Genomic DNA, 19,412 nt, shown 5'->3' with positions numbered 1-19,412 from the left:
AATCTCTAAAACTGGGGGAGGTCATTCATTTTTTTTCCTAATCAGAATCCTAAAAGCCGTCTTGCTTTCCCTTACGCAAACATAGTTTCACATCATTGTATTTATCAGAAATACACATAGTATGAATTTTGTATATAGATTATCATTAGCCTTGATTTTTAAACAATATAAAACTATTTTGGTCACAACCAAAAAAAAAAAACTCTATCCTAAAGGGATTATCCTATCAACATATTTATCCGTTGAACCTCACCACATGTCTCAATCACAAATCTAACGTTCGAAACCAAACCGCCAAAAGAACAAAACCATCATGGACCCCGCCAACAGCCTCACTGGTCCCCACCTCGAATTTCAAACTTTCAAATATCCTTTCGTTAAAGCATCAAAACGCTGCGTATCACCCACCCTCTCTGTTCTTCACTCTCCACTTCAAACGTTTACAACCATTGACCTTTCTCAGAAAAATCGATTCTTTTGGTTTCTAGTTAGCGTTTCGCGTTCTACGTCGTCGTTTTGATCTACTCAATTCCGAGAATCTAGGGTTTGGTTTTATATACGAAATGACAACTATGGAGAGCTTGATTGGGTTGGTGAACAGAATCCAGAGAGCGTGTACTGTGCTTGGTGACTATGGCGGTGATGATGGTAGCTCGTTTTCTTCTCTTTGGGAAGCTCTTCCTACTGTTGCTGTTGTTGGTGGACAGGTTCCGTTCTTCTGTTTCATTTCAGTTCTTCAATTTTTTTTGTTCTTCCCTTCCATTTTTGTGTACTGGGTTGTCTAAATTTCTTTTGAAACTTGTGCAGAGTTCAGGTAAGTCTTCAGTTTTGGAAAGCATTGTTGGACGTGACTTTCTACCTAGAGGATCAGGTTTGATTTTAAATTAAAAAAAAAAATCATTTTCTTTGACAATTTTCTCATTTTTTCCTCAAGTTAGTAATTACGGTTTGGCCTATGTTTGTTTTTTTGGTGTGAATGAATTGTAGGGATTGTGACAAGGCGTCCATTGGTGTTGCAGTTGCATAAGACGGAGAGTGGGACACAAGAGTATGCCGAGTTTCTTCATCTGCCAAGGAGAAAGTTCACTGATTTTGGTATGACAGTAACGCTCCATGCATACACTGGGAAATTGTCTGTTTTAACTAATCATTGGACAGCTTCTATTTTGTGGTGGTTGCTTGTAAAAGAATTATTCATGCGTGTTACTATATTCTGTGTTTAAATTTGAGCGTAGATGGTTCTCGCACAAAACCAAACTATTTAACTACTGTTCTTCTTGTGTGCTCTTCTAGTCAATTTGTTTTTAAACACATCTCAAGTGCCAAACCTCATCACTGCCAAGCAATTTATCATGTGATAACTGTTACACTGCCTATTAGTTTACCATTTTTAGGATTTTGTATTCAGTTGACCTTTTTTTATGTTTCTGCATCAGAATATATAGATGTTTATTGTTCACTACAATCTGGTTTTCCCATTGCAGCCTTGGTCCGCCAGGAAATTCAGGATGAAACTGATCGAGTAACAGGGAAAACAAAACAAATATCTCCTATTCCTATTCATCTCAGTATCTATTCCCCGAATGGTGCGTTTCATCTGTTATAGTCACCTTTTTTGTGAGAGCTTTTAAAGCTAGAGAGTTTGTTGGGTAAATTTAAGAATCACATAGTCAACATCATTGCAGTTATTCATGTATTTTGGAGGTTGCGGAACAGCACAATTTATTATTTTGTGGTTGATATAATTTTATAATTACTAAGTGTATTCATGCATGTATTCCTTTGCAGTATTATATGACACCTAATGAGACTAGAACAGCTGTGACTTAAAGCTTCTTTTTGTTTTTTTGAACAGTTGTCAATCTAACCTTGATTGATTTACCCGGTCTGACTAAAGTGGCTGTAGGTATGATTTGTATTTAATTGCTAATTAAAAATCAATTAATTGGATGAAATGATGATTTTTAGAAGCTAAATAGTCATCTCTTTTTCAGAGGGACAGTCCGAGAGTATTGTTCAAGACATTGAAGCTATGGTCCGATCTTATGTTGAAAAGGTTAAATAACTTCTTCGATATCAATTGTATGTGTATTTGTGCGATCGCAATCAGCTTGCTTGTCTTTTTATCTTATTGGATTACGGAACTTTGGATTTTAACACTCATTGAACTTAGAAGCTTGCCCTCACCTAGACAACCTCCCTTGGCCCTAAATTTCATGTACCAGTGCTGGCAGCAGCGGTGAATAATGCCTGTATTGAATTTATTCTATTGTGTGATGGAGCAGCTATCAGCTGCTATGATTTTTACATCATGATATGATTCAATGTTGTGCCTTGCGCATATTGTGAAATAAATTTGTCCGGTCAAAATTCTTCGGATAAAGGTTAACAATCAATTTTGAATAACATATATACATTTCATTATAAATTCAACATGAATTTTTGAAATTTAGGATGCAAAATATTGTTATTTAGAAATCAAGGAAGGTATACCATGGGCTGTCAAAAGGGCACAATCCTCAAACGTGGCTGAGACTGTGCCCAAAAAGATTGTTAAGGCTATTCCTTCTCCATTAAAAAAAAAAACCTTGGTTCCAACTGCAAGTTAATCACATACTTTGTAGCTTTTTTCCATAGTTTCCAACATATACACATCTGTTTTGCAATGCCCCTTCCATCTATACAGGTTTTTTATCTTACTTTGTTCCTCTGTCTCGCACATCCCTTTGTCTGCCCCTCTTTGACACCTCTATGCATTTTCCAGCTTCATTTTCATGACTCGTGGTATTGACTTGTTAGTAGTTATTCCTTTAGATTAAGCTAGAACTTTTGAATATATTTACGAATGAGTACTTGTATGTGTGCGACTTATATTATTTGCAGTGTCCTTCAGATTTAGTATAGTTGCTACTCCACTACCCGTTATAGCGCTTTTCAGGTCAACTGCTATGACCCATTACGGGCCTTTGTCTAGGCTTGACACCATGTTATTTACATATGCTGATGGATCTGAATTTTGTTGTCTAGTGATTTTATGTAAAGAAGACCTATTATGCACCTGAAGTTGTGAAAGCATGATAAACCTATTTTGTTTGACATGATTGAAAGGGTAAAATTAATCTGAATGTTAACTTTCTCATCTATTTTAGATCTTTAGAATCAGTAGGTTGTTTGTGATATTTTGATATTCTTCATGGATACTACCTCAGTCCGGTCACAACCTCTTGGATTTTGCCCAGTTGCCTTTCTTTTTAATATTAGATGCTCTTTTTCAATTAGTTTGTAGTCTAACAGCTTAAACTATCTATTTTTTAATTAACGTTCTTTTCTCTAATATTCTATTGATGCTAGATAAGCTTTTTGGTTTCCTTCCATTATTACTATCCATGTTCACCCCAAGGGTTAATATTTTCTTTTTCCGATTGCTTTATTCTCAACAGCCTAATTCCATCATTCTAGCAATATCTCCAGCCAATCAAGACATAGCAACTTCTGATGCTATTAAACTTGCCAGGGAAGTTGATCCCGCAGGTACTTTTTCTAATGCTTTTCTGAATGGCCAATAATATCTTTGCTGGTTCATACTTTTGGACTTAAATTCTGGTCTAATGACCACTCTAGGTGAAAGGACATTTGGAGTGGTGACAAAGCTAGATTTGATGGACAAAGGAACTAATGCTTTGGATGTAATTTTTCTCTCCTCTTGTTTGTGTTGATTCCTTTCCCTTTAATGTTCATATTTGAAATACGTCTGTCAAATCATGTAACTTATTTGTTCATCTTATCCACTTTTATTCCCTCTAGGTCCTGGAGGGAAGATCTTACCGTCTGCAACATCCCTGGGTTGGCATAGTAAATCGGTCTCAGGCAGACATCAATAAAAATGTTGATATGATTGTTGCTAGACGCAAGGAGCGTGAATATTTTGCAACCAGTCCTGATTATGGGCACTTGGCCAATAAAATGGGTTCAGAATACCTTGCAAAGCTTCTCTCCAAGGTTTCTTTCTTAAGTGTGTTCTTGTTTAATCTTTTATGACATGAATTATCATCTTAATCACTTGAGCTTATTTTGTAGCACTTGGAGTCGGTAATTAGGGCAAGGATACCCAGTATAACTTCTTTAATAAACAGAAGCATTGAGGAACTTGAATCAGAGATGGATCATCTTGGGAGACCCATTGCTCTTGATGCTGGGGTGGGTAGCTTGTAATTTTGATGATTTCGTTATAAAAGTAAGGTTCTTATTCTGATGTCTAGTGGAATATTTGCTGAACATTAACATCTGTTTCAGGCTCAACTATACACTATCCTAGAACTTTGTCGAGCATTTGAAAAAATATTCAAGGAGCATTTAGATGGAGGGTAAGTATCTTTTATTGTTTTCTATTTTTATGCCGTATTTTCAAACTGGATGTCTTATTAAGGTCAGATAGGGGGATGTAAACACAAACTGTGAAGCTGTAACATGGAATATATGATTATCCGTTAAATAGAAATTTCATATGCTTCACAATAGTATAATAAATTGAAATGACTGTTTTGGATGTAAGTTTGTTATCAGTGATGAACTGGTTGATAGGTCTTTATGCTCACACAAATTTCTTTTAAATTTTAGGCGGCCAGGAGGTGACAGGATATATAATGTCTTTGACAATCAGCTTCCCTCTGCATTACGAAAGCTTCCATTTGATCATCATCTTTCTCTACAGAATGTAAGGAAAGTCGTGTCCGAGTCGGATGGTTATCAGCCTCACTTGATTGCCCCAGAGCAAGGTTACAGACGCCTGATTGAGGGGGCTCTTGGTTACTTTAAAGGACCAGCTGAAGCTTCAGTAGATGCTGTAAGCAATCTTGTTGTCTTCTCTGATTTTTTATTTTCATGTAACAGTTAAAAAAGTGAGCTGGTTGCTCTTGATTTTTCTGTAGGTTAATTTTGTCTTAAAAGAACTTGTGAGAAAATCAATAGCCGAAACTCAGGTAATTTTCAGGAGTATCTTTTGTACCTACCTTGTTCACGAAGTGACAGTTTGTGGAAATACTAACATGTCTTTGAGCAGGAACTGAAGCGATTCCCAACTTTCCAAGCTGAACTAGCTACAGCAGCAAATGAGGCTTTAGAAAGGTTTCGTGGAGAAAGTAAGAAGACAACTCTCCGGCTTGTAGATATGGAATCTTCGTATCTCACTGTCGATTTCTTCCGGAGACTACCTCAAGAAGTGGAGAAAGCTGGAAGTCCTGCTCCCTCAAATGTAGATCGATATGCAGAAGGTCACTTCAGGAGAATTGCATCAAATGTCTCGTCTTACATAGGATTGGTGGCAGACACGCTCAGGAACTCAATTCCAAAGGCTGTTGTTTATTGTCAGGTCAGACAAGCAAAACAGTCTTTGCTTAACCATTTCTATGCACAAATGGGGAAGAAAGAGGTATTTTTTCTCTTGCTCTCACTCCAGGTCTGTTATTTATTACTTTATTTCAGATGTTCATGATTGTTAATGTCAAATTTAACCTTTTAGGCCATATAGATTTAATAGTTTTTGATAAGGCCACTAGATAAGAGTTTACCTTTTTTTATACTTCATGATATAAGCTCATCTTCTACTACTTAGATATTTATTGCTAAATGTGTTTACATCCATACTTTACAAAATTTTGGACATTATTATACACTTTTCTTACATGGTTACAATATATTCTTGGTATGATTTTACCTGGTATAGGGTAAGCATCTATCTCAAATGTTGGACGAAGACCCGGCATTGATGGAGAGGAGACTACAGTGTGCAAAAAGGCTGGAACTATATAAAGCAGCAAGGGATGAAATCGATTCTGTATCTTGGGTACGATAAGCGTAGCTGTGGATGTCTTCCTTGCCTTGGACTAACTGATAGCAATCATGGGTTGGCTTGACCCAGATGTAATTTACATATTTATTAGTATTATTTTATTGTTGAGGCAATTCTATACCTTTATTTATTGTAGGTAATGTTGGAGTTAAGTTAATTTTATGAATGTGTGATGTACATCCAATACAGACGTTAACCGTGATATGTATAATAAATTTGCATATTCTCTCTGTATTCTGAGTCTTGGTTGTGTTAAGATTCTTGAATATTGGATATACCATTTTTGTGTTACATGCTTTATCTGATTAACAAGTGCAGGCTAATCAACTATCTACCCATTACTAAAGAATTGCCCAAACTGACCTTTCTACCCTTCCACAATAAAACAATTCCAAAGCCAAAAGGTTATTCTGGTAATTAACAAAATAGAAATTCATCCATGCCAATTGTTCTCTTCTCATTGGTCATTACCATTTACCTTTCTACTTTTCTGAATTGTTGCACCAAGTGTTGCACTATTATTGGTAATTAACAACAAGTGTTCAACTCTCATTGGCCTATCTTATATTTTTCCCACTTCTCTCTCTCTTCGTTTCTAATTTTCAAAACTCACTTCTCTCTTTTTTTCATCTTTTCCCTCTTTCATTCTCTCACTGTATTCCCTTTTCTCTCTTACATTCTGCCTCTCTTCCGTTTTCCATTCAAACCCTAGCCGTCGTCAACCATTTCTCCGGCCACCACCACCTTAAACGAACAAGGTAAATCCATTTTTCTCTTTCTCTTTTCCCTCTTCTTTCTCTCTGTCTTTTGTTCTATTTCAGAAACCCTAATCCCATTTCTCTCTCTTTTCCCTCGGTCTTCTCTTCCTTCGTCTTCTCTTTTTTTGGAGAGAGTGAGGTGGTAGTTAGCCCCTGTAACAACCTGAGATTCACCTTTGATGACTTTGTTGAATTTCAATTTGGCACCAGATTGCTTGTCGTACTCAGTGACAGCGAAATTGGAGATCTCGATCACGTGTGGATCGTTGATGTCGGAGATTGGGGTATAACCACCGACTGTCGGCGTAGATAGTTTTCTTGCAAATGCAGAGGCTAATAGAAGAAGTGTGAGAAGAACTAGGGTTTGGGATTTCATGATTTCTAAGTCCCAATACGCATTATGGTTTGTGTAGATCTTTTCCTTGCCCTATCTCCCTTTCAATTTCTGCGCTATATAATGAAGTATTGTAGGGGAATGATTTCAGTGAATGATTTTGTAAAGTTCTATGAAAATATCTGAAGAATCTGTGAAGTTCTATGAAAATATCCTCTGATTTGTGGATTAAGTGGCCAACTTTTTATGTACTCTGCTGGATCTGGATGTTAATGAATGTTGCTTCCATATATGTTTCACTGTATCTGTCTTTTCTGTTCATGTGACTTTGAGTAATGTTGCAAGTGTTGCTTTCTTTTTCTTTAGGGTTTTTCTTTGCTGATGATGTTGTTCCAAGCAAAGAATTTCAACGGCTGGTGTATGTTTTCGCTGGTAACATCTTCAGTTTTATTGTAATCAACTATCTACCCATTACTAAAGAATTGCCCAAACTGACCTTTCTACCCTTCCACAATAAAACAATTCCAAAGCCAAAAGGTTATTCTGGTAATTAACAAAATAGAAATTCATCCATGCCAATTGTTCTCTTCTCATTGGTCATTACCATTTACCTTTCTACTTTTCTGAATTGTTGCACCAAGTGTTGCACTATTATTGGTAATTAACAACAAGTGTTCAACTCTCATTGGCCTATCTTATATTTTTCCCACTTCTCTCTCTCTTCGTTTCTAATTTTCAAAACTCACTTCTCTCTTTTTTTCATCTTTTCCCTCTTTCATTCTCTCACTGTATTCCCTTTTCTCTCTTACATTCTGCCTCTCTTCCGTTTTCCATTCAAACCCTAGCCGTCGTCAACCATTTCTCCGGCCACCACCACCTTAAACGAACAAGGTAAATCCATTTTTCTCTTTCTCTTTTCCCTCTTCTTTCTCTCTGTCTTTTGTTCTATTTCAGAAACCCTAATCCCATTTCTCTCTCTTTTCCCTCGGTCTTCTCTTCCTTCGTCTTCTCTTTTTTTGGAGAGAGTGAGGTGGTAGTTAGCCCCTGTAACAACCTGAGATTCACCTTTGATGACTTTGTTGAATTTCAATTTGGCACCAGATTGCTTGTCGTACTCAGTGACAGCGAAATTGGAGATCTCGATCACGTGTGGATCGTTGATGTCGGAGATTGGGGTATAACCACCGACTGTCGGCGTAGATAGTTTTCTTGCAAATGCAGAGGCTAATAGAAGAAGTGTGAGAAGAACTAGGGTTTGGGATTTCATGATTTCTAAGTCCCAATACGCATTATGGTTTGTGTAGATCTTTTCCTTGCCCTATCTCCCTTTCAATTTCTGCGCTATATAATGAAGTATTGTAGGGGAATGATTTCAGTGAATGATTTTGTAAAGTTCTATGAAAATATCTGAAGAATCTGTGAAGTTCTATGAAAATATCCTCTGATTTGTGGATTAAGTGGCCAACTTTTTATGTACTCTGCTGGATCTGGATGTTAATGAATGTTGCTTCCATATATGTTTCACTGTATCTGTCTTTTCTGTTCATGTGACTTTGAGTAATGTTGCAAGTGTTGCTTTCTTTTTCTTTAGGGTTTTTCTTTGCTGATGATGTTGTTCCAAGCAAAGAATTTCAACGGCTGGTGTATGTTTTCGCTGGTAACATCTTCAGTTTTATTGTAATCAACTATCTACCCATTACTAAAGAATTGCCCAAACTGACCTTTCTACCCTTCCACAATAAAACAATTCCAAAGCCAAAAGGTTATTCTGGTAATTAACAAAATAGAAATTCATCCATGCCAATTGTTCTCTTCTCATTGGTCATTACCATTTACCTTTCTACTTTTCTGAATTGTTGCACCAAGTGTTGCACTATTATTGGTAATTAACAACAAGTGTTCAACTCTCATTGGCCTATCTTATATTTTTCCCACTTCTCTCTCTCTTCGTTTCTAATTTTCAAAACTCACTTCTCTCTTTTTTTCATCTTTTCCCTCTTTCATTCTCTCACTGTATTCCCTTTTCTCTCTTACATTCTGCCTCTCTTCCGTTTTCCATTCAAACCCTAGCCGTCGTCAACCATTTCTCCGGCCACCACCACCTTAAACGAACAAGGTAAATCCATTTTTCTCTTTCTCTTTTCCCTCTTCTTTCTCTCTGTCTTTTGTTCTATTTCAGAAACCCTAATCCCATTTCTCTCTCTTTTCCCTCGGTCTTCTCTTCCTTCGTCTTCTCTTTTTTTGGAGAGAGTGAGGTGGTAGTTAGCCCCTGTAACAACCTGAGATTCACCTTTGATGACTTTGTTGAATTTCAATTTGGCACCAGATTGCTTGTCGTACTCAGTGACAGCGAAATTGGAGATCTCGATCACGTGTGGATCGTTGATGTCGGAGATTGGGGTATAACCACCGACTGTCGGCGTAGATAGTTTTCTTGCAAATGCAGAGGCTAATAGAAGAAGTGTGAGAAGAACTAGGGTTTGGGATTTCATGATTTCTAAGTCCCAATACGCATTATGGTTTGTGTAGATCTTTTCCTTGCCCTATCTCCCTTTCAATTTCTGCGCTATATAATGAAGTATTGTAGGGGAATGATTTCAGTGAATGATTTTGTAAAGTTCTATGAAAATATCTGAAGAATCTGTGAAGTTCTATGAAAATATCCTCTGATTTGTGGATTAAGTGGCCAACTTTTTATGTACTCTGCTGGATCTGGATGTTAATGAATGTTGCTTCCATATATGTTTCACTGTATCTGTCTTTTCTGTTCATGTGACTTTGAGTAATGTTGCAAGTGTTGCTTTCTTTTTCTTTAGGGTTTTTCTTTGCTGATGATGTTGTTCCAAGCAAAGAATTTCAACGGCTGGTGTATGTTTTCGCTGGTAACATCTTCAGTTTTATTGTAATCAACTATCTACCCATTACTAAAGAATTGCCCAAACTGACCTTTCTACCCTTCCACAATAAAACAATTCCAAAGCCAAAAGGTTATTCTGGTAATTAACAAAATAGAAATTCATCCATGCCAATTGTTCTCTTCTCATTGGTCATTACCATTTACCTTTCTACTTTTCTGAATTGTTGCACCAAGTGTTGCACTATTATTGGTAATTAACAACAAGTGTTCAACTCTCATTGGCCTATCTTATATTTTTCCCACTTCTCTCTCTCTTCGTTTCTAATTTTCAAAACTCACTTCTCTCTTTTTTTCATCTTTTCCCTCTTTCATTCTCTCACTGTATTCCCTTTTCTCTCTTACATTCTGTCTCTCTTCCGTTTTCCATTCAAACCCTAGCCGCCGTCAACCATTTCTCTGGCCACCACCACCTTAAACGAACAAGGTAAATCCATTTTTCTCTTTCTCTTTTCCCTCTTCTTTCTCTCTGTCTTTTGTTCTATTTCAGAAACCCTAATCCCATTTCTCTCTCTTTTCCCTCAGTCTTCTCTTCCTTCGTCTTCTCTTTTTTTTGGAGAGAGTGAGGTGGTAGTTAGCCCCTGTAACAACCTGAGATTCACCTTTGATGACTTTGTTGAATTTCAATTTGGCACCAGATTGCTTGTCGTACTCAGTGACAGCGAAATTGGAGATCTCGATCACGTGTGATTCGTTGATGTCGGAGATTGGGGTATAACCACCGACTGTCGGCGTAGATAGTTTTCTTGCAAATGCAGAGGCTAATAGAAGAAGTGTGAGAAGAACTAGGGTTTGGGATTTCATGATTTCTAAGTCCCAATACGCATTATGGTTTGTGTAGATCTTTTCCTTGCCCTATCTCCCTTTCAATTTCTGCGCTATATAATGAAGTATTGTAGGGGAATGATTTCAGTGAATGATTTTGTAAAGTTCTATGAAAATATCTGAAGAATCTGTGAAGTTCTATGAAAATATCCTCTGATTTGTGGATTAAGTGGCCAACTTTTTATGTACTCTGCTGGATCTGGATGTTAATGAATGTTGCTTCCATATATGTTTCACTGTATCTGTCTTTTCTGTTCATGTGACTTTGAGTAATGTTGCAAGTGTTGCTTTCTTTTTCTTTAGGGTTTTTCTTTGCTGATGATGTTGTTCCAAGCAAAGAATTTCAACGGCTAGTGTATGTTTTCGCCGGTAACATCTTCAGTTTTATTGTAAGTAACCATTAATATCAAGTTGTGTCTCTAACAATTCAACTTCATTGTTTTGTATTAGGTCCGTGAGTATGTTATACTTTTAAACTTATATTTGACAATAATCAGTATTGTTTTAATCTTAAATAATTCATATGTTATAGGATGCATTGTTGTCACTTTTTATGATGATGATTTGTTTATTGGGATTAACTTAACTTTTTTGGGGGTAGGTTTTCTATTATCTTTTGACTGTTTAGTAATTTATAATGATAATACTTCTAAAAAGAAATCTGTTTTTTTGGATGCTCACACATCCGTCGTAGGTTATATTTGATGAGGTGCACTATGTCAATGATGTGTGAAGTACCGTCGTGTAAGAACCGAGGTACCGTCGTGTAAAAGAAATTTCACAGTGGTTTCTTCAACTACTTCTCTACTACTCAGGTCTATTCTCAATGCTTCAAACTACTCTTACTTCTTTTATATATGCTCTTACTTCTCTACTACTTAGGTTGAATATTTTGGAAAGTTTTCTGTAGGAAAGTTTTAATATAACCTATCCTTTTACAGGCCTTCATAAAAACAGTTGGAATCATATACAAGAATATTCAGGATGGTGTTTTTAATGTATCAAATAAGTTTAGATTCTTATTCAAAGGCTGAGAGACGGATCGTGCAGGAGGCACAAATAGCTGAAAAAGCTGCTTCTAAAGGTTATATACTTAAGATTCATTTCCAGACCTGAGTTGTTTTTGCATTTGGTAAACATTATGGGGATGATTCGATACATGATATATGTTTCAGAATTCAAATGTCCATATTTTTTGGTTTGGTAACATGTAGGTGTATTCCTGTAAAAGTTAGTATATTAAAAGCATTTCTGTCTTGAATATGAATTTGAACATGTAGGATTCAGAAGGACTATTCTACCGCTTTACGGCCTCGCTGTGGAGAATGTGGTGTAAGTAAGTTCTACCCGTTAGCATTCAACTTAAAGTTCATCTTCTAGGTCCAATAAGTTTATTGAACAATAAGTTCTAATCAAGCTGATTATTTAATTTCAGATTTTATACACATACATAGATGAGAATTTGGATGTGATCAAATTATAGAGATATTTCTTGCACATACCCGTGTATACAGTTTTGTATATATTTTGAAGAAAAACTTATATTTCGAGACATGTGTTACGGGATTTTGATGCTAAATTGTTAAACTCAGATATCTTCAGTGAAATGTTGGCTTCTAATGACAATGAAAAAACCAGCAAGGATGTATATGATAACTCAATAAACCTTAGAACCTGGCAATTGAATAAATTGGCTAGAGGCTTAAAAACTGGATGCTTCAAAACAAGTGTATGTGTTTTGAGTATAAATTTGATATATTGTCAATTATCGGCTTCAAATTCTTCTGACTTTACTGCACGTTGGAATTTTTGCAGCTTTCAACTTTCCTTCGACTGTTATTTTCTCGGCTAATTATAGTTCAATGTCGCCGCAAGTTTGTCAGTCGTATCTGCAGGATCATTATCATGTTCCAAGCTGAAGAAGTTGAAGCGCTTCTATCCAATACAAAGGAATTATGAACCAGTTTCTTCGAATTTCCCATAACCTTCAGTCCTTCACATGATTTATATATTGTATTTGAATGTACTGGTTTTTTCTTCATATGATCCATTGTAACTATGTTTGTTTTTACATGATAGAATTTGTTATTTAGGTGGAGGTTTGGCTTGAATTGAAACTAGCTGGATTAATATTGTGCTGGTTTAGTTTCATGGATGTTTATGCAATGGTTCTGTCAACAATTCTAAACTAATGCCACCACTTTCATTTGTCTTGTGCTGTTCTGTGATTTTCCTATGTAGATTCAAGAATATCAACCTATAAATAAGTGTAGTAGGTGTATCACTTATTTAGTGGTAAGAGTTGTTTGCATTTTGTTATTGTACTTTGTGAAATAGAGGAGTTTTTGTTTTAATGTTTTAATCACTATTGTAAGTTTTCTGAAAGTGTCATTTGTGATCTATCAATAAAGAATAACATTTGTAGATTTGGATAGACAAAGCAATACATAATATAAAAAGTTTTAAAATAGCTCAAGTATTTAGATGAATAGCCTTTCTTCTAGCATCATGTATTCATGGATATACTATCTGCTAGCATCATGTATATACTATTGGCTAGCATCATGTATATACTATTGGCTAGCATCATTACTACTAATCCAGTTAACTTGCAATTATCAAAATTTAATTTTCAATGGAATGGGAAAGCAATCTCACGGGTCACTAATAGAATTTAAATATTTATTTTACACTTGGATAATTATTCTATAGACAATTTTATAAATAAATTAATTAGTTACATGTAACTACCAATGAATACGAAAATAAAAGGTTAAATCTTACGGGTCACTATTACCACAATATATACTTTATTTCAATAAACAATTTTTATTTATTTGAGAAACATGCTTTTTATTTTTGAGAAACATGCTTTTTATTTATTTCAATAAAATGCTACATATTTATTATTAAATATTTGCTGGTATTAAACATTTTATAATAATTATAATTATATATCAGCAACAATCCAATCTTATCAAATGATCTAAGATAAGACTAGTCTTACCCGTGCGGACGCACGGGTCTTTTACTAGTTTGACAAAATAGTAATCTGCAGTAAACATGACAAATTCAAAGCTAACAACCACTTGTGACAAAATAGGTCTTACAACTCAACATGTTAACTTGGAAAGGTTGAATCATGGTACTGCTCACAGAGAATGTTCACATAAAAGACTAGAGATTTTAAACAAAGAGAATCACCGAAAAGGGTGCTAATTGATTGATCCACTATGTTTTATTTTTGGGGATTATGACTTTTTACTCGCCACGGCAAGATTTTAAATATATCTTAAAATTTGGATTTTAAAATCTGAACGAACCAAATACACAACTCTTTTTGAAACACGTCAAAGTAAATATTAAAAAAATTCAAATTTTAGAATCTGAATCAATAAGTTACGGAGATTGAACTTAGACGTGCCTCAACACAACACGTCTATGCCTAATCTCAAAACCACACATACACATTTATTTATTTTTTTTTTACAGATTTCAATGTTTGAAATTCATACGAAAATTAGAATTCGATAAATATTTGTGCCCAGACCTTTCACTCTCATCTTCCTTTTTCATTTAACCAAATAAAGTAAAGAGAACTCACGAACATACTCTTTTTTCAACAATTTCAAGACTTCTTAAAACTTGTATTTTATTGCATTCAAGCTTAGCACATCTTTGAAATTCTACTCAAATAGTGAGTCTTGATAGATCCTGGTAGCTCCGCTGACGTCTTATTCTGGGATGTCTTCCAAAAATTATAGCTCGACCCTAATGACGTCAAAGTGTTCAGCGGCTCGTTAACAGGATTGCCAGGCAAACAAGTAAAAGTAATGGACCATGTGACCCTGAAAACATCGTGTGACAAGGGTGTGTACGTCAAGGCGATTGATGTCAGCTACCTTATTATGGACGCCTTGTCACTGTATAAAATCATCCTTTGGGCGACCCACCATCAATGCGTTGGGTGCGAAATAAGAAGTTATAAGGAGTCGAAATAAGACTGAATGGCTGAAGGCCATGAATGATAAGATGAAATCTCTTCATGATAATCAAACCTGGGAACTAATCAAGAAACCTGTTGGGGAAAGGTTAGTCAGCTGTAAATGGATTTTCAAAGTTAAGGAAGGAATTGAAGGAGTGGAGTCGAAAAGATACAAGGCAAGATTGGTCGCAAGGGGTTTCACTCAGGAAGAAGGTGTCGACTTCAATGATGTGTTTTCTCCTTCTGTGAAGCACAAGTCCATTCGAATGTTGGTTGCCATGGTGGCACAGTTCGACCTTGAACTGAAATAGATGGATGTGAAGACTGCGTTCTTGTATGGTGATCTAGATGAAATGATCCTGATGAGGCAACCTAAAGGATATGTCGAAAAGGGGAAGGAAGATTATGTGTGCAAGCTAAAAAGATCTTTATATGGGCTGAAACAATCTCCTCGACAGTGGAAATGGAGATTTGACAAGTTCATGGCACGGATAAATTTCATTAGAAGTCAGTTCAACCACTACGTAATTCATTTGTTATTTCGACCTGGTAATTCATTTGTTATTTTGTTGCTTTATGTGGATGATATTCTCATAGCAAGCAACAATGTCGAAGATGTAATGAGGGTGAAGGTTGAACTCAATAAGAAGTTTGATATGAAGGATTCTTGGAATTGATATTTGAAGAGATAGAAAGCAGTCGAAATTATGCTTACCTCAAGAGGCATACATATGGAAGATCCTTGACAAGTTTGGTATGTCGAATTCAAAGCCTGTTGTAACTCCAACAAACCCTCAATTCAAGCTGAGTATTGATCAGTGTCTCAGTACTGATGTCGAAAGAGACTATATGAATAACATCCCATATGCTAATATAGTTGGTTCTTTGATGTATGCTATGGTCTGTACTAGACCCGACATAGCATATGCAGTAAGTCTTGTAAGCGGGTACATGGCGAATCATGGAAAGGCTCAATGGCAAACATTGAAGTGGATTTTAAGGTACATAAATGGGTCTCTGATTATGCAGGTTGTATGGATTCCAGAAAATCTATTTCTAGATATGTTTTCACTATGTTTGGCACATCAATTAGTTGGAAAGAAACACTTCAGAAGGCTGTTACTCTATCAACCATTGAAGCGGATTATATTGCCCTCACTGAAGTTATGAAAGAAGCATTGTGGCTTGAAGGTTTTACTAAGGAGCTGAAACTTAAAGGTGAATGTATCACTGTTAAATGTGATAGTCAAAGTGTAATACACATGTCGAAGAATTCAGCCTATCATGAGCGAACTAAGCACATTGATGTGAGGTTGTATTTAGTCAGAGCGGTAATCGAGCGTGGAGAAGTCCAAGTGCTGAAGGTTTCGACATATCACAATGCTGCTGATATGATCACCAAGACATTGCTGAGTTGCAAGTTTTTCGACTGTATGCAGTTGATAAAGCTGCATGAAGAAAGCTAGTTTGTTTCCTTGATGTTGTAGAGTTAGGTCCAAGGTGGAGATTTATGAGATATTGGATCGAAGTCTAGTATGGTCGAAGGGTAGCTTCTTGGTTCGATAGTTCGAAAGGGTTAAGCATGAAGTCGAAGGTTGTTCACATGCTAGTGTCGATGTGTGCATGTTGTAGTCGAAGATGGGTCTAGCATGCAAGTGTCGAAGATGCTAGGGTTGTTAGCATGTTAAATTAGGTTTTAAGTGTTTAAACCCTAATTTGTTAAGTTAGCTTGTTTATTAAGTTATCTTGTGTAATGAGCCTTGTGGAAAAAGCCCATTAGTTAGTATGTTAGGTTTTATTATAAATAACATACTAGTCTCTCATCATTGCACACTGCAAATTCTAATTTAGGGTAAGAGAGGTTATTTGTTATTCTTATAAACTTGTAATCTTGTTTTCTAAGAGAAAGTAAAAGAATAACAGTTATAACCAATTCTTGTGTTCTTCTTCTTCTTCCTTGTTCTTTATTCTTTCCTTGTTTTATACTTCGTTATTGCCATTGAATTCACAACATATATATATATATATATATATATATATATATATATATATATATATATATATATATATGTGTGTGTGTGTGTGTGTGTGTGTGTGTGTGTGTATAGAGGGCATATCATATGAGACTGCCTTTTTTATGTGAGAATGTGAGAATGAATCTGAACCATTGGATTTTAAAATAAATGGTGGAGATTATGAGTGAATCTTTTTTTCTCTCTCCTACATCATCTATTTCAAAATATAGGAGAGAGAAAAAAAAGATTCACTCATAATCTACACCATTTATTTTAAAATCCAATGGTTCAGATTCATTCTCACATTCTCATATAAATATGGCATTCTCATATGATATGCCCTCTATGTGTGTGTGTGTGTGTATATATATATATATATATATATATATATATATATATATATAGGGGACGACTCAAGTGAGAACACTTGGTTATTATGAGAAATGAGAATAATGAATCACGACCATTAAATTTTGATTTTGTTGATTTTAATGGACTGGATTGGTTTCTCTTTCTATATTGATTTAAAATAAATATTAAGGATCATAGAAAGAGAAACCAATCCAGTCCATTAAAATCAACAAAATCAAAATTTAATGGTGGTGATTCATTGTTCTCATTTCTCATAATAACCAAGTGTTCTCACTTGAGTCGTCCCCATATATATATATATATATATATATATATATATATATATATATATATATGAGGAGGGATCAAATTACACCCGAAGAGTTACACCACGAGTTACACTCGTTCAATAACTACATCTCATCCAAAGATTAACGTCAAAATGAGCTTTCATATAACGTTAATTTTGATGTGATTCAATGACATAGTAAATCATTATAGATTAAGCTCAAACTTTATAGGTATGATCTATATGATATTATGTTTCAATCCAACGGTTGAATTTAAAAAATATTAATTCGAGATATAGTTATTGAACGAGTGTAACTCGTGGTGTAACTCTTCGGGTGTAATTTGATCCCTCCTCTGGGTGTAATTTGATCCCTCCTCTATATATATATATATATATATATATATATATATATATATATATATATATATATATATATATATATATATATATATATATATATATATATATATATATATATATATATATATATATATATATATATATATATATATATATATATATATATATATATATATATAGGGGATGACTCAAGTGAGAACACTTGGTTATTATGAGAAATAAGAACAATGAATCACGACCATTAAATTTTGATTTGTTGATTTTAATGGTCTGGATTGGTTTCTCTTTTTATGATCCTTAATATTTATTTTAAATAAATATAAAAAGAGAAACCAATCTCGTCCATTAAAATCAACAAATCAAAATTTAATGGTCGTGATTCATTGTTCTCATTTCTCATAATCAAGTATTCTCACTTGAGTCGTCCCCTATATATATATATATATATATATATATATATATATATATATATATATATATATATATATATATATATATATATATATATATATATATATATATATATATATATATATATAAAAGGAGAGATCAAAATTTTACTATGAGTTACAATCGTTCAATAACTTTAAATTGGATAATAATTTCTTAAAATTAATTGTTGGATTGAAAAATAATATCATATAGATCATACATATAAAGTTTGAGATTAATCTATAATGATTTACTATACCATCAAGATATCCAAAGATTAACGTCAAAATGAACTTTCGTATAACGTTAATTTTGATGAAATTCAATGACATAGTAAATCATTATAGATTAATCTCACACTATATATGTGTGATCTATATGATATTATGTTTCAATCCAACAGATGATTTTAAAAAATATTTATACTTAATGAAGTTATTCAGCAAGTAAAACTCGTGGTGTAACTCTTCAGGTGTAATTGATTCTTTTGTTATAAAAATGCAGAATAAAAAACTTATATTAAGGGTGTGCAAAATATCTGGTTGTGAGCCCCAAATCCACAACCAAATCCAAATGTGTTTAACTACCCGGATATAATTGAATAGTTATTAACGAGTTTAGTTATTAATGGTTTGATTATCCAATCAAATAATTCGGATATAATTAAATAGTTATTAACCGGCTAAATTTATTTGAATTCGGTTATAATCTGGTTATTATCCAAAATTAAAATGTTTTAATTCAATTATTAAATTTTAAATAATTATTTTTTAAATTTTATGAACAAAATTAATTTGTTTTAAAATTTTCGGAAAAAAATTTTCAGAAATTTTATTTAATTTATGGACAAAAAAATTTAAACTTTTTCTTTTTAAAATTTTGGAAAAATATATTTTTAAACAACATTTTTGTTTTATAATTTTAAAAAAAAAATCATTTTTTCAGAAATTTTAGTTCCAGAATTTTTTTAAAAAAAAGTTTTCGAATTTTTTTAAAATAAATTTTTTTAAAACTGGATTTTTTTTTAAAAAGCGGTTAAATAACCATAACTAAATTTATAACCGATTGTATAACCATTTTTAATTAAAAGGTGATTATGGTTCTAAATCCAAATCATTTAAATAATTTATAAATGATTATAGTTTAGTTTTAAAAAATAACCAACCATGATTTTACATGTGTGTAATTGCATTTACATATTTATTTTATATTATGTTATTTTTCCTTGTAATCATGTTTTTATTCACTTTATTGTTCTTGGATAAACTTGTATATATTAATTTTCATTTTCTTCTAAA

General features: G+C 34.0%; 1 protein-coding gene and 3 long non-coding RNA genes across 6 annotated transcripts; all 4 read left to right on the top strand.

The window, feature by feature from the left end:
- Positions 1–382: 382 nt before the first annotated feature.
- LOC131609166 (phragmoplastin DRP1E-like) lies at positions 383–6,082 on the top strand. Its single transcript, XM_058880823.1, has 15 exons — positions 383–707; positions 808–871; positions 988–1,095; positions 1,485–1,586; positions 1,856–1,906; positions 1,995–2,056; positions 3,441–3,531; positions 3,622–3,686; positions 3,805–3,999; positions 4,078–4,197; positions 4,294–4,364; positions 4,618–4,843; positions 4,929–4,979; positions 5,060–5,428; positions 5,723–6,082. The coding sequence occupies exons 1-15, from the start codon at positions 564–566 to the stop codon at positions 5,849–5,851; spliced, it is 1,848 nt and encodes a 615-aa protein (XP_058736806.1). The 5' UTR covers positions 383–563; the 3' UTR covers positions 5,852–6,082.
- A 1,482-nt stretch (positions 6,083–7,564) lies between these two features.
- LOC131611547 (uncharacterized) lies at positions 7,565–8,622 on the top strand. The gene is made up of 3 exons (XR_009286982.1): positions 7,565–7,831; positions 8,042–8,234; positions 8,532–8,622. It is a non-coding gene; the product is annotated as an uncharacterized LOC131611547 (long non-coding RNA).
- Positions 8,623–8,789: 167 nt separating this feature from the next.
- On the top strand, positions 8,790–9,847 carry LOC131611546 (uncharacterized). The gene is made up of 3 exons (XR_009286981.1): positions 8,790–9,056; positions 9,267–9,459; positions 9,757–9,847. It is a non-coding gene; the product is annotated as an uncharacterized LOC131611546 (long non-coding RNA).
- A 275-nt stretch (positions 9,848–10,122) lies between these two features.
- On the top strand, positions 10,123–12,897 carry LOC131611545 (uncharacterized). 3 transcript variants are annotated; one of them, XR_009286979.1, is made up of 7 exons: positions 10,123–10,281; positions 10,380–10,685; positions 10,983–11,068; positions 11,374–11,494; positions 11,621–11,763; positions 11,960–12,015; positions 12,115–12,897. It is a non-coding gene; the product is annotated as an uncharacterized LOC131611545 (long non-coding RNA). The 3 variants fall into 3 exon arrangements; XR_009286980.1 differs by having other exon boundaries at positions 11,960–12,408; positions 12,495–12,897; XR_009286978.1 differs by having other exon boundaries at positions 11,960–12,897.
- Positions 12,898–19,412: the final 6,515 nt, after the last annotated feature.

The sequence above is a fragment of the Vicia villosa genome, linkage group LG6, assembly GCF_029867415.1.
Source record: "Vicia villosa cultivar HV-30 ecotype Madison, WI linkage group LG6, Vvil1.0, whole genome shotgun sequence".
Lineage (NCBI taxonomy): Eukaryota > Viridiplantae > Streptophyta > Magnoliopsida > Fabales > Fabaceae > Vicia > Vicia villosa.
Note: the sequence above shows the minus strand (reverse complement) of the source record. Positions and strands in the feature narration are given on the sequence as shown.

What these genes read in the sequence shown, in the direction of transcription:
- LOC131609166 (XM_058880823.1), top strand. Translation starts at nt 564, where the DNA reads ATGACAACTATGGAGAGCTTGATTGGGTTGGTGAACAGAATCCAGAGA. An exon ending in GAGAAAGTTCACTGATTTTG is followed by an intron (nt 1,096 to 1,484) that starts GTATGACAGTAA and finishes TTCCCATTGCAG; the next exon opens with CCTTGGTCCGCCAGGAAATT. An exon ending in TCTGACTAAAGTGGCTGTAG is followed by an intron (nt 1,907 to 1,994) that starts GTATGATTTGTA and finishes TCTCTTTTTCAG; the next exon opens with AGGGACAGTCCGAGAGTATT.